This window comes from Bidens hawaiensis, unplaced genomic scaffold, assembly GCF_021521415.1.
Source record: "Bidens hawaiensis isolate Kalapana, Puna unplaced genomic scaffold, B.hawaiensis_p1.1 tig00019660_1, whole genome shotgun sequence".
Lineage (NCBI taxonomy): Eukaryota > Viridiplantae > Streptophyta > Magnoliopsida > Asterales > Asteraceae > Bidens > Bidens hawaiensis.
This window is the reverse complement of record NW_027492982.1, coordinates 271,508-282,740: the sequence shown is the minus strand read 5'-3', so window position 1 is coordinate 282,740 and position 11,233 is coordinate 271,508. Positions and strand designations below refer to the sequence as shown.

The 11,233-nt window shown below is 32.9% G+C and overlaps 1 protein-coding gene across 2 annotated transcripts; it reads left to right on the top strand.

Annotated features, from left to right (window-relative positions):
- Nucleotides 1-2,178: 2,178 nt before the first annotated feature.
- LOC143558801 (uncharacterized) lies at nucleotides 2,179-6,430 on the top strand. Of its 2 annotated transcripts, XM_077047560.1 has the most exons (3): nucleotides 2,179-2,711; nucleotides 5,969-6,246; nucleotides 6,360-6,430. In XM_077047560.1, the coding sequence occupies exons 1-2, from the start codon at nucleotides 2,389-2,391 to the stop codon at nucleotides 6,210-6,212; spliced, it is 567 nt and encodes a 188-aa protein (XP_076903675.1). In that variant the 5' UTR covers nucleotides 2,179-2,388; the 3' UTR covers nucleotides 6,213-6,246; nucleotides 6,360-6,430. The 2 variants fall into 2 exon arrangements, with proteins under 2 accessions (XP_076903675.1, XP_076903674.1); XM_077047559.1 differs by having other exon boundaries at nucleotides 5,969-6,426.
- The last annotated feature ends 4,803 nt before the right edge of the window (nucleotides 6,431-11,233 follow it).

Below are 11,233 nucleotides of genomic sequence, written 5' to 3'. Positions count from 1 at the left end.
TGGGAAAAGGAAAAGGAGTTGAGGATCCAAATCCATGTAACATATATACATGGTATAAACCTTAAATATCATAATGTTGTATGACACATGACACATGGTTTATGGTTATAGTCAGAAAAGTAGGCCATAACTTCAAATGAAGAACAATTGATAATGAAGAGTCCGTATAATTTCAGAAATCATTCTATGGATTCTTATGTGATTATAAATTTTTCGGGTTGATTAACGGTTACTGCGTAGTGAAATCAGCAATGTTGGTTTATTTACTTAAGATGCTTAGTGATTATTGACTTAATTTCGTATAAATAATGTATACCGGTTGTACAAATAAATCATCATATCCTAACTTTCACGGATCTAAACATTTTCTGAATTTTGTGCAATTATATACAAGTGTAACTTTTCTCTTAGGGCATACTAAATTGAACTATAAATGAAACCACGTATAATTCATGTGTCCACACATTCCTATGTTTTAAGGTACGGCCGATATACTGGCCACAACTCAACTTTTTAATAAAGCACATTTCTGGGGCAAAATTTTGTTTTTTTTCTTCATTGTTTTATGTATCTGTTACCCCAAATAAAAACTTTTTTAGCCCACGCAACCTCTTAATTTTTCTTTAGATCCATCACTTTTAAGATTAAAACAAAAACAAAATAAAAATGAAATCTTTATATATCAACAGTCGACATTGCTGGTGATATCATAACGGAACATATTATTTAGATAACTACTTATAACTAGAAAGCCAAATAACAATAAAATAAATATAAGAGTTTATGGTTTAGCTTAAGGCCAACCTTATACCTCTATATATAGCTATGCACTTTGATTTATTGTATAGACAAAGAAATATGCACTCATTGATTTCATAGGTGAAAAAGTTTGATTTCGCCTTTTCATTCTAAATTCTCATGCCTTTTGATTTCGGTTGACATTTACAAGCCGACACCCTCCCTCCAAAAACTTCCACTGCCATGTTTTGTCTCAGAACTACGCACCTATGAGCCGAATTAAACGACACCATCACCACTATTGTGTTCATGTTAGCCGTCCAAACCACATATCAAAACCGCCAGCATCCGACCTATATAAAAAACAAAAGCAAGTAATGTTTTAAGTATAACAATATCATATTCAAAGTAAAATTTAGATGCTTAACTAGATAAAAGATCAACAATTATAGTTTTCCGTTTAGCCCTAATTTTCTAGCTAATTATGATTCTAATACATCTTATTATTTGTGTTTCGAAAAATTCATTTTCTACGAAATCTCTCCCTACCCCCCCCCCCCCCTCTAACTTTGATTGGTTATGTATTATACAACGGTCATGTGACAGTTGGAGATGACCCACAAACAGGAGACGTACAAGGCGTTAGTGGGCTATCACCCATGCCCTTAGCGTCCCCCTTAAAACTTACGGCCCGTTGTTTGGGGTGTTAAGGGATTGATGTGTGGGTTGGCGCCCCATTTTAAGTCCACAATGACCGACTTAAGAAATGCTCATGTCGCTCTTCACACCCTGCCGTTTGGGTGTTTGGCTCGTTAATGGCTAACTTGGACAATGATGTTAGCCCAGCATACCAAGACTTATAATCGCACAATAACATATTTTTGTATACAACCGAACCAATCATAAAACCAACAACTCTAAGTCTCTTGGATCACTGATTAGATTGGTTTTAGAAAACCTTTTATCACACTTACTTCTAATTTTAGGTTATAACAAAAATCTAAATATTTGGAAAATTCATGGAGTCAATCATACTTTAAAGTATCCACAACGACGAAACTTCACAAACTGCTACAAAAGCGCCACATTATATTTCAAAATTTTTTAAAAAACATTCACTTTTCCTACAACAAACATCATTAAAAAAATATTATAATTGTATATATCAATGAGAGAGGATGACCCACAAACGTGTCACTTTGCAAGTGAGTTACAGGTTTGCGATCACAAACCGCAAACCTCACATCCACAAACTTGTTCCACAACAAGAAAAGTTTGTCACTCAAAGCTCATTCCTTTGCCACGTTATTTGCAGCTCGGGCTACGTAGCCTGTTGTAGATACTTGTGGATGCTAAGTTAGGAAGAAGAAAAAAAAGGAATAACAAAAATACGAAGTAAAAATAGAAGGATGCAAAGTCACAAATTCACAACTCAACAACTCACAAGTAATTAAAACTCTCTTCCTCCCTCTCTATTCCCGTGCTATGTATACTACTACTACTACTATTTAATTCCTCCAGTTTTATTCCAACCAACCATTCATATTCATGGCCACCAAATTATTCTAACACAATACAATTATTCATGGTCTCACCTTCACTAACCCATTACATGAACCACACCTTCTCCAATCTTATTGATCTCCAAAGATGGCAACTTTACACCAAACCCACCTCGATTTAGAGTCTGGCAACGATGGTTCATGGTTATCAGATGCTAGTGAACACAGTACAACAGCCACCTCTGAGATCTCAGTGGTGGATCTTGAAACTGGTGGTGGTGAGTACACTAAAGTACATTTGTCAAAGGTTGAGAGAGATTGTAGGATTTGTCATTTGAGTCTTGACTTAACAAATGATAAAGATTATTGTGAGAATGGAGTTGCATTTGAGTTGGGTTGTAGTTGTAAAGATGACTTAGCTGCTGCTCATAAACATTGTACTGAAGCTTGGTTCAAGATTAAGGGCAACAAGTAAGTACTTATAAAGATTATGTTCCAAGATTCTAATTTTATTATTTTGGTTACATAATTATATGCATTTTTGCTTGTTTTATGGTAAAAAAAAATGATGTTTTATGAGAAAAAAAATAATCTTTTTATTGATTTTGGTGGTTGTTCTTAGTTAAAATGTAAGTTTTGTTTAGTTGGATGTTTCTTCCAATTTTGAGGTGGTTGATTGTTGGGATTTAGTTGACCTTTGTGTTCATAAAATTTACCTATAAGGCTATGTGTAGTGGGCGTCGGTTAGGGGCGAATTTGGGCGACAAAGAGCGCAAACACCGTCCCCCTCGGCGATATTTGGACGAATTTGCGCGGAGGCGAGGTTAGTTTGTCGCCCGGAAGAAGAAGAATATTATTATTATTATATTATTTATTATTATTATTATTATATTACTATTGTGTATATATGTATATGTGTTGTGTGTGTATATATATGTATATGTATATATGTTGTGTGTGTGATATATATATATATATCAATATGTATATATGTTGTGTGTGTGTATATATGTATATGTAAAATTAATCCTAGAAACAACCCAAACCAACCGAACCACCAATTCTCTCCTTTCGGTCAACACCATGGTTCGCAAAACCAACCGAACGTGAACTTACATTGGAACCCGATGAACCTAAACCAACCGAGCTATCCATTTCAATTTCCCGACCCGAACCTAAACATGTACGCCAACCGAGCTATATGTTTTTTTATATTTTTAGTTATGTATTTTCTTTAGTTATGTATTTTTTTTGTATTTCTTTTTAATTTAAATGCATTTTTATTTAATTATTTGAATAAATTGGTTTTTATTTAATTAGTTTAATTATAAAAAGAGAATAATAAAAAAAACACTGTGGGCCCAACTTGTAGCCCCTACACCATTACACCCCAAAAACTAATTTTCACTCCATGCTGACTGGGCGCCACGTGTCACAATTCGCCCCCAATTGTAGCCCCTCCACTACACATGGCCTAAGGCCAAACGTAGTGGGTGCGAGATTGGGCGACAAAAAGGCGAATTGGGGCTAGAAAAGCCGCCCCCGGCGATTTTTGGGCGATTTGGGGCGGGGGCGGATTCTTTTTATCACCCGGAGAAGATGAAGAATATTATATATTATTATTATATTACTATTGTATATACATATGTATATGTATATGTATATGTATATATGTTGTGTGTGATATATATATGTGTGTGTGTGTGTATGTATATGTATATATGTTGTGTGTGTGATATATATATATATATATGTATGTATATGTGTATGTGTATGTATATGTATATATGTTGTGTGTGTGTGTATATGTATATGCAAAATGAATTCTAGAAACAACCCGAACCAACCGAACCACCCATTTCCTCCTTTCGGTCAACACCATGGTTCGCAAAACCAACCGAACGTGAACTTACAATGGAACCCGATAAACCTAAACCAACTGAGCTATCCGTTTCAATTTCCCGACCCGAACCTAAACATGTACGCCAACCGAGCTATATGTTTTTTTATATTTTTAGTGATGTATTTTTTTTGTATTTCTTTTTAATTTTAATGCATTTTTATTTAATTATTTAAATAAATTGGTTTTTATTTAATTAGTTTAATTATAAAAAGAAAATAATAAAAAAGATACTGTGGGCTCAACTTGTAGCCCCTACATCATTACACCCCAAAAACAAATTCTCACCCCTTACTAACTGGGCGTCACATGACACAATTCACCCCCAATTATACTCCTCCCCAGCACATGGCCTAATAACCCTTTTTTTTCATTTAGAGGTTGTTGAGGTAACTTACTAGGGGGGAAACTCAAAATAAAGACAGATATAATTTTCAAGAAAAAGTGATGTATTATTCAATATTTAAATATCACACAATGCATATGGATATAATTTTCAAGAAAAAGTGATATATTATTCGATATACTTTAAATATTACAAGAAGGTTCTACATTTTAAATTTGACAAGTATTCTTAATTTTTTTATAAATTGCAAACTACCTAATAAATACTGAAATATATAATAATGCATAAATTATGGTAATACACGATTACAAGAAGGTTCTACATTTTAAATTTGACAAGTATTCTTAATTTTTTATAAATTGCAAACTACCTAATAATTGAAAATAGCTAAAAATTATAAATTTTTTAATGAAATCGGAGCCCTAGTTGGCGGAATATGAGTCTCTTAGTGGTTTGCCATATGATCCGGCTCGTCTAGACCTTTCCTTATGTGGCTTATACGCCCCACTGCTCTACTTGTAATCCAAGTTTGCTTCTTTTATAGCATTTCTAACAGGTTCTTCATATTATTGTAAGTATTCTTTATATTACACAGAGCATGTGTAAGTGATTATGAGTGGAGGAGAGATAGAATGTAATAATAAAAATATAAAAAATTATTATTTAATTATTATTTTTGCCCATTAATTTTATCTAGCTGGTCCAAGTAAGAATATGTAAACTTTTAAATATGTTTCTTATAATAACTATATATTGGTATTTATAAACATTGTTCTCCTAAAAAGAGAAGTCCATTGTCCAGGTACAATTTAAGTAGCAACAGTGACAAAATCTTAGTTAAAAAAATGTCCAAATTTATCAGATGGGGAATCAACACTTTAGAGAAAGAAAGCAGGGAATAATTGAGAAAATAATAAAGTTGAAAAAAGCAGTTTATATGACATAAAAAGATGCTAGTAGCTAAAAAAGAAGTCGGCAACTAATAATACTATGTATGTTTTATGTATGGCAAACATTGAATGTGTTTGTTAAGTCTTTAATCATGTTGGAATTTGCTTTCATCCTTTCCTTTTCGCTCTCTCTTTCGGTTCATCAAGTCGCCTTTTGAGTGAAATCGACATAATAACTTTTAAAAGCTTAAAGTCACATTTTCTTATTTTGCTTGTACGTTTGACACGATGTTAGATTCTCGTATTTAACCTTAAAGACGACATCTTTTATGGTGTCGGGATCCTGGTTTCATGGGTGAAATACTGAAATCACCTCGACCGATCATTTGTAAAGTCGGTATTGTTTGTTATGCTATGTTGAAAGCTTTATAAATTATTGTCACTACTTTATCTATGATTCTAAGTAGATTTATTTGTAGTTTATAATGACTAATGAGAAGATTAAATTCACTAAAAATAGGGATTTTTTTTATATATCCATATGCTTAAATGTTATAGTTAATTATTTGATTTGGTTCAACTTAAACCTTAGAATATGTGAGATATGTGGATCAATTGCAAGTAATGTTGCTGGTGCAAACGAGGCTGAACTAATGGAACAATGGAACGAAGCTAATGACGCCATGTCATCAGCTACCGCACATGGTGGGACCGCAACTGCCACAGCAGATAACCTTAACTTCTGGCAAGGCCATCGGTTCCTTAATTTCTTGCTAGCTTGTATGGTTTTTGCTTTTGTCATCTCGTGGCTGTTTCACTTCAACGTCCCTTCGTGAAAACGAGTCGGTTCTATTAATGGAAAAACATTCAGTGAGTTATATAAAGAATATTTGTTGTATGCTAGCTACCGGTTACCGCCGCATCTGTTATTGTAGTATGAAGAAATTAAATTAGTGTCTTGTTTATGTTATTGTCATTGATAGGGTAGCATTCATGTGGTTCATTAGAGCTTTTTACTTAAATATGTGTATGTAATGTTTGTATAAAGAGACCATGTATTAGGCTATGCTTCCTCAAGTTCCCCTATGGGATCTTTTATGTGCCATGTGTTTTTTTTATCGTACTTTTTTTTTCATTTTTTGGCTTGTCAATAATTTGTCATATGAGGGCTTATACTCTTTCAAGCAGCAATCAAGCCCATCGAAGGCCTTGTTGGATGGTCTTCTTGGGCTTTTTATGGGGTTTGTGGATTTTTAGTGGGCTTGATATAAATGATAGTTAACGGCTTATCACTTTTTATATGCAGTTTAAATTATGATTTAATTTATATAAATACAAATAATTTATAATATTATCTTCACTGGAAAAACCTTAATTTTTTGCATATTTGTATTTTCAAAGAAATATAGCAAGCGAATGAACTTCATGTAAAGTAAAAGTAATTGTGAAATGATTGCTTACATCTAAATGTGTGCATATACTAACCTGCAACGGTGCTCTTTCACTCGTGTTAATCCGAACTGGAGCACATGTGGAATAGAAAGAGCAAAAGACATTCATGATTTTGAACGGAAGTCAATCGGGATTATGTTAAGCATGCGTGGTGACGTTGGATGGTCTTGCATGCGTGGTCCACCGTTGTGGTTGCTCTAATTTGTTACATTAAATTTGTTTGCAATTAATTTGTTGTATTGTATAGTTAGTTAATAGTCTAAACATGTATTATGAATTTATGTGAATGCAAACCACTTTGAATGGATTGATAATGCTAATACTTGTTGGTAGTGTATTGAAATACAATTGTTCGAAAATAATGATTATTAATTTATTATTATGTTAAGCATTTAGCCAGCCCATTAACTATTTATAAAACTTAATCCGGCCTTACCAGAAAAAAAAAAAAGAACTTACACGTAACAGATTTTCACTTATTACCTGTGACATATACCATATTATATTCTCAATAAAAAGGGAAGGGGCATTCATGGGTATTACCCAATACCCATACACTGGTCAATAATGTATTGTCACCTCATTTCTACCCTTAATTACCCACAAACCACAAAGTTACAGGCAACACTTACCCACAAGTACCTTACAACTTTATTAACTCATCTTAATTCTTGAATGATCAACAACAAATCAATTTTGTGTGGCAAACCTTTGCCATGAAATGAAGCCATGTACTTTACCCACCACATAGTGTGGGGGTGGTGTTACCATGTGGTTTGAAATTCATACACTCTACCCATATGGGTGCGCCTTCCTCTCTAACTCTTTTCAAAATTTCTTACATCAATAACGTGCAAATCATTAATTTTATTCAACAATTTTTTTTTAAATTTGACAAGGCCATGCATATTTGGGATCCTATAAGCATGACTTGTTATTACAACTTAAAATCTTGAAATTCATGAAAGAATATCACATTCTCTCTACGTAGTTTGTGCAATATAATGTAATAACCCATCCCAAAAGATAAGAACTTGAAGGCGTTTTATAAACCTAAGTCTAAAGTTGTGCGCTCCCTGTATCTCCGTTCGTCATTGTCTAAGATGAGATCCAAATTGTTATGAACATGAGAGTTTAATTGCATTTCTGTCCCATGTAGATAGATGACAACAGGTATAACATAAGTCTTAATTATCAAATTCAGATATGAGGTTATTGTCAAACGTAGCATTCAAAGTTGGTAATAATGTTTCATTTTTAAATAGCAAAGACCTGGACACCCTTCCGCCCGAAGATTAGAACGTGGTGACCTGGCCCACCCATTTAGAAGGAAACCCACAGTTAAAAAAAATCAAATATATTTTTGAAAAGCTAGGATATGAGGCTTTTGAAAAATAACTTTTTTTAAGCAAACCATAAAGCCAAAAAAAAAAAAAAAACTTTTACATTTGCTAACTACCTTTTTAGCTTATTGGCTTCTTGAAAAAGCCAATAAGTCAATAAGCATTTTTCAAACTTTAATCTCAAACACCCTATAAAGCAAATTGCTTAAGACGATACTCGAACCCACAATCTTAGAACAAGTAAAGTCATGAGGCTACAAATCTAGCATTAGACTCGGTTAAAAAGCTAAATCCAACTGTAGATCACTAGACGAATATCATATTCTCATTGTATTAAGTTATAACAATTATAATTTTTTAAGATACAAAAGTTTTTGAAAACTTGTAATGAATAAAAACTCGACACATATTAATACTTTGTCAATTACAAAGACATCAAAAGTGGGAGTGTGGGACCAAAACGGCGCCGTTGATTGCTGCTTATTTTCGCAAGTAACACCGTTGCAAACGAAAACAACAAACAGTCAACAAACATTTAAACTACGGTTGTGCTAAATATGGGATAGGCCCGATAGGGTCACATGACCCCCATTGTTTTTCTAAATATCTAAAATGAAAAATAAAAAATGTTACATAATCAACAACAGAGGTATGGAGTGGAATATATTCACATGACCCATTGTTTTTTTAGTGTTAATCTTGATTAAATGACTAAAATGGAAAATCAACAATATGTTTAGCCTGAATGTAAAATGGTGTTTGTAGATGTACTTCTTATCCCTTTCATTATTAACTCCGTACTAAACGTACACTCTCTCAACTTTTACATTAATGCGATAATTAAAGACCCTTTTATTTTTTTTCTTCTACATTACTAGCTTTTGAAGGATGTTGCTTCTTGGATCCGTTATTGGTCTTTGATTGGATCTGATACTAATTGTTGGCTCGGATCATACACACGAGCAAATTTAGATCGATAAATAGAAGTGTACGCAGTAAGAAAATACAACTCGGTTTTATGGAAACCCATCACGTCGACACTTTTCTTATATTCAATTCAAAACTCGACACTCCACTAACAAAACCATGACTCAATATTTGAGCACACCAAAAAACGAACCTACTATGACTCATATACTAATTAAACTAATAACATCTACACAAACTAGATAACCCTAAGTAATCAACCGATCAACTAATTAATAACCAAGACTCAAACTCTAACTAGCTTCATTTTCTTTGTTTATCAATTTATAACCTTCATCATATGTGAACCAAATCGGGATTAATGCTTTCATGAAGTACATGCAAAAAAGGGTAATATACCGGCATTATTATGTTTATATGTGAACGTTCATGAACCTGATACGACCCATATAAAATATTAATTTAAACTACATATGATGTGTTATAGAACATATAAATGCCTCCATCCATACTTTCTTGGACATATCTTCAAATCTGCTTCAATGATTATTAAAACATTTGGTGTTTGAGAATTGAAATCTTTACCAAATTTTTCATAGTTTAATTTGTAATTCAGTACACTGTTATGTTCTAAGTTCTTAAAATGCTTATGTTGATTTTGTTGTAAAAGTCATCATGAACTCGAGTTATATTTATGAAAAGCTTCAAAAAAAATTTGTTGTATAGGTGTTATGGGTCAATTTTATGATTCGAGATCCCTAAATAACAACAAACTGCAATTTTCTTTTTTTGCTTTGACTTATCCTCACAGGAGAACGTTAAAAGACCTATAAAATAGACAAGATCTTGGAATCAATTACGTTTTGTTTTATATAAATAGAAGCAAGGTTGATCGTAGAACACAATTCACACACTCTCAAAAAACATTCCCTATATTTCTAGCTAGCTTTTATTAACATTGTTCTCAAGTTACATTTCTTATTTTTTTATTAATAATAATATTTTTTTAAGACAGATTGACGTTTAGTCATCTCCCGATGTTTTATGTCGGAGATCATAATAGATTAAGGGCTTTCCTCGTAGTATCAAGAGTAGTTTACTGCTTGATTTCACACACCTTTTGCAAAATTCCGAAGAGCACACTACCTCACAACTAAGTTTGATCACTAAATTACTTTGTTTGTTTTTTTTACCAAAACAAAAGACAAAACGCATTGCTTGTGTTTAACAAACAGATATATAAAATTGAAGAACTAGATAATTATTCGCTGGCAAATCGGATTATTATAATCTTATCTTTGTGCAGGCAGCCAATAATAATCCCACCTGAAATCATTCATGTTGGAAGTCTCACCTTTTAAACATTTTGTCTCATTGTACATCCGTTAACGTCGCTAAGTTTTATCAGAATTTTAAACTGATGTTCTGGGGTTTTTGATCGGAAGGAGGATATGAGTCAATTGTTATAAAATTTATCTCGAAACGGTGCTACAAGCGGCTTGATTTTTGGTTATTGGAAGTTTAGACACAAATTCAAGCACCGTTTTATCAGTTGGAGTACCATTTTAAGGTAAGTTTTACATCAATCAACTCGTATTCTTCTTCCGATTAAAAGCCTTAAAACATCAGCTTGAAATTCAAATAAATCTTAACAGCATTACGTTTTTCTTAATGAATGTAATGAGACAAAAATGTTTAAAATGTGGGACTTCTAGCTAGAATATTTTCAAGTTGGATTATTAATGACTAACCGCATAAATGTGAAATATGGGATTATTAAAATTCAGTTGGACTTATTTGTTTAACTTGCGGGATATTAATATCTTCCATAACTAGTTACATTAGCGAGATATTATGACATTTAGTTCAAATAATTGAGGTTATGATATTTTATTCATTAATGTTGTAAGCTTTCAGTAACGAACAAACATAAATTTGACGAGACGATTCATCTGGTCATGGATTTTTGGACTGTAGGTTGAACCCCCGGCCACAAAATATCATGGAACGTGCGTAACATGATGGACCGGATGGGTTTATTAAAAGCCATGCAAACCGCCAAACCAATTGCCGGTTGCTCCAACATCAACCACCATAAACGACAAAACCAGATTATTCCATTGTCTTTCAAGTTT

What these genes read in the sequence shown, in the direction of transcription:
- LOC143558801 (XM_077047560.1), top strand. Translation starts at nt 2,389, where the DNA reads ATGGCAACTTTACACCAAACCCACCTCGATTTAGAGTCTGGCAACGAT. An exon ending in TTCAAGATTAAGGGCAACAA is followed by an intron (nt 2,712 to 5,968) that starts GTAAGTACTTAT and finishes CTTAAACCTTAG; the next exon opens with AATATGTGAGATATGTGGAT.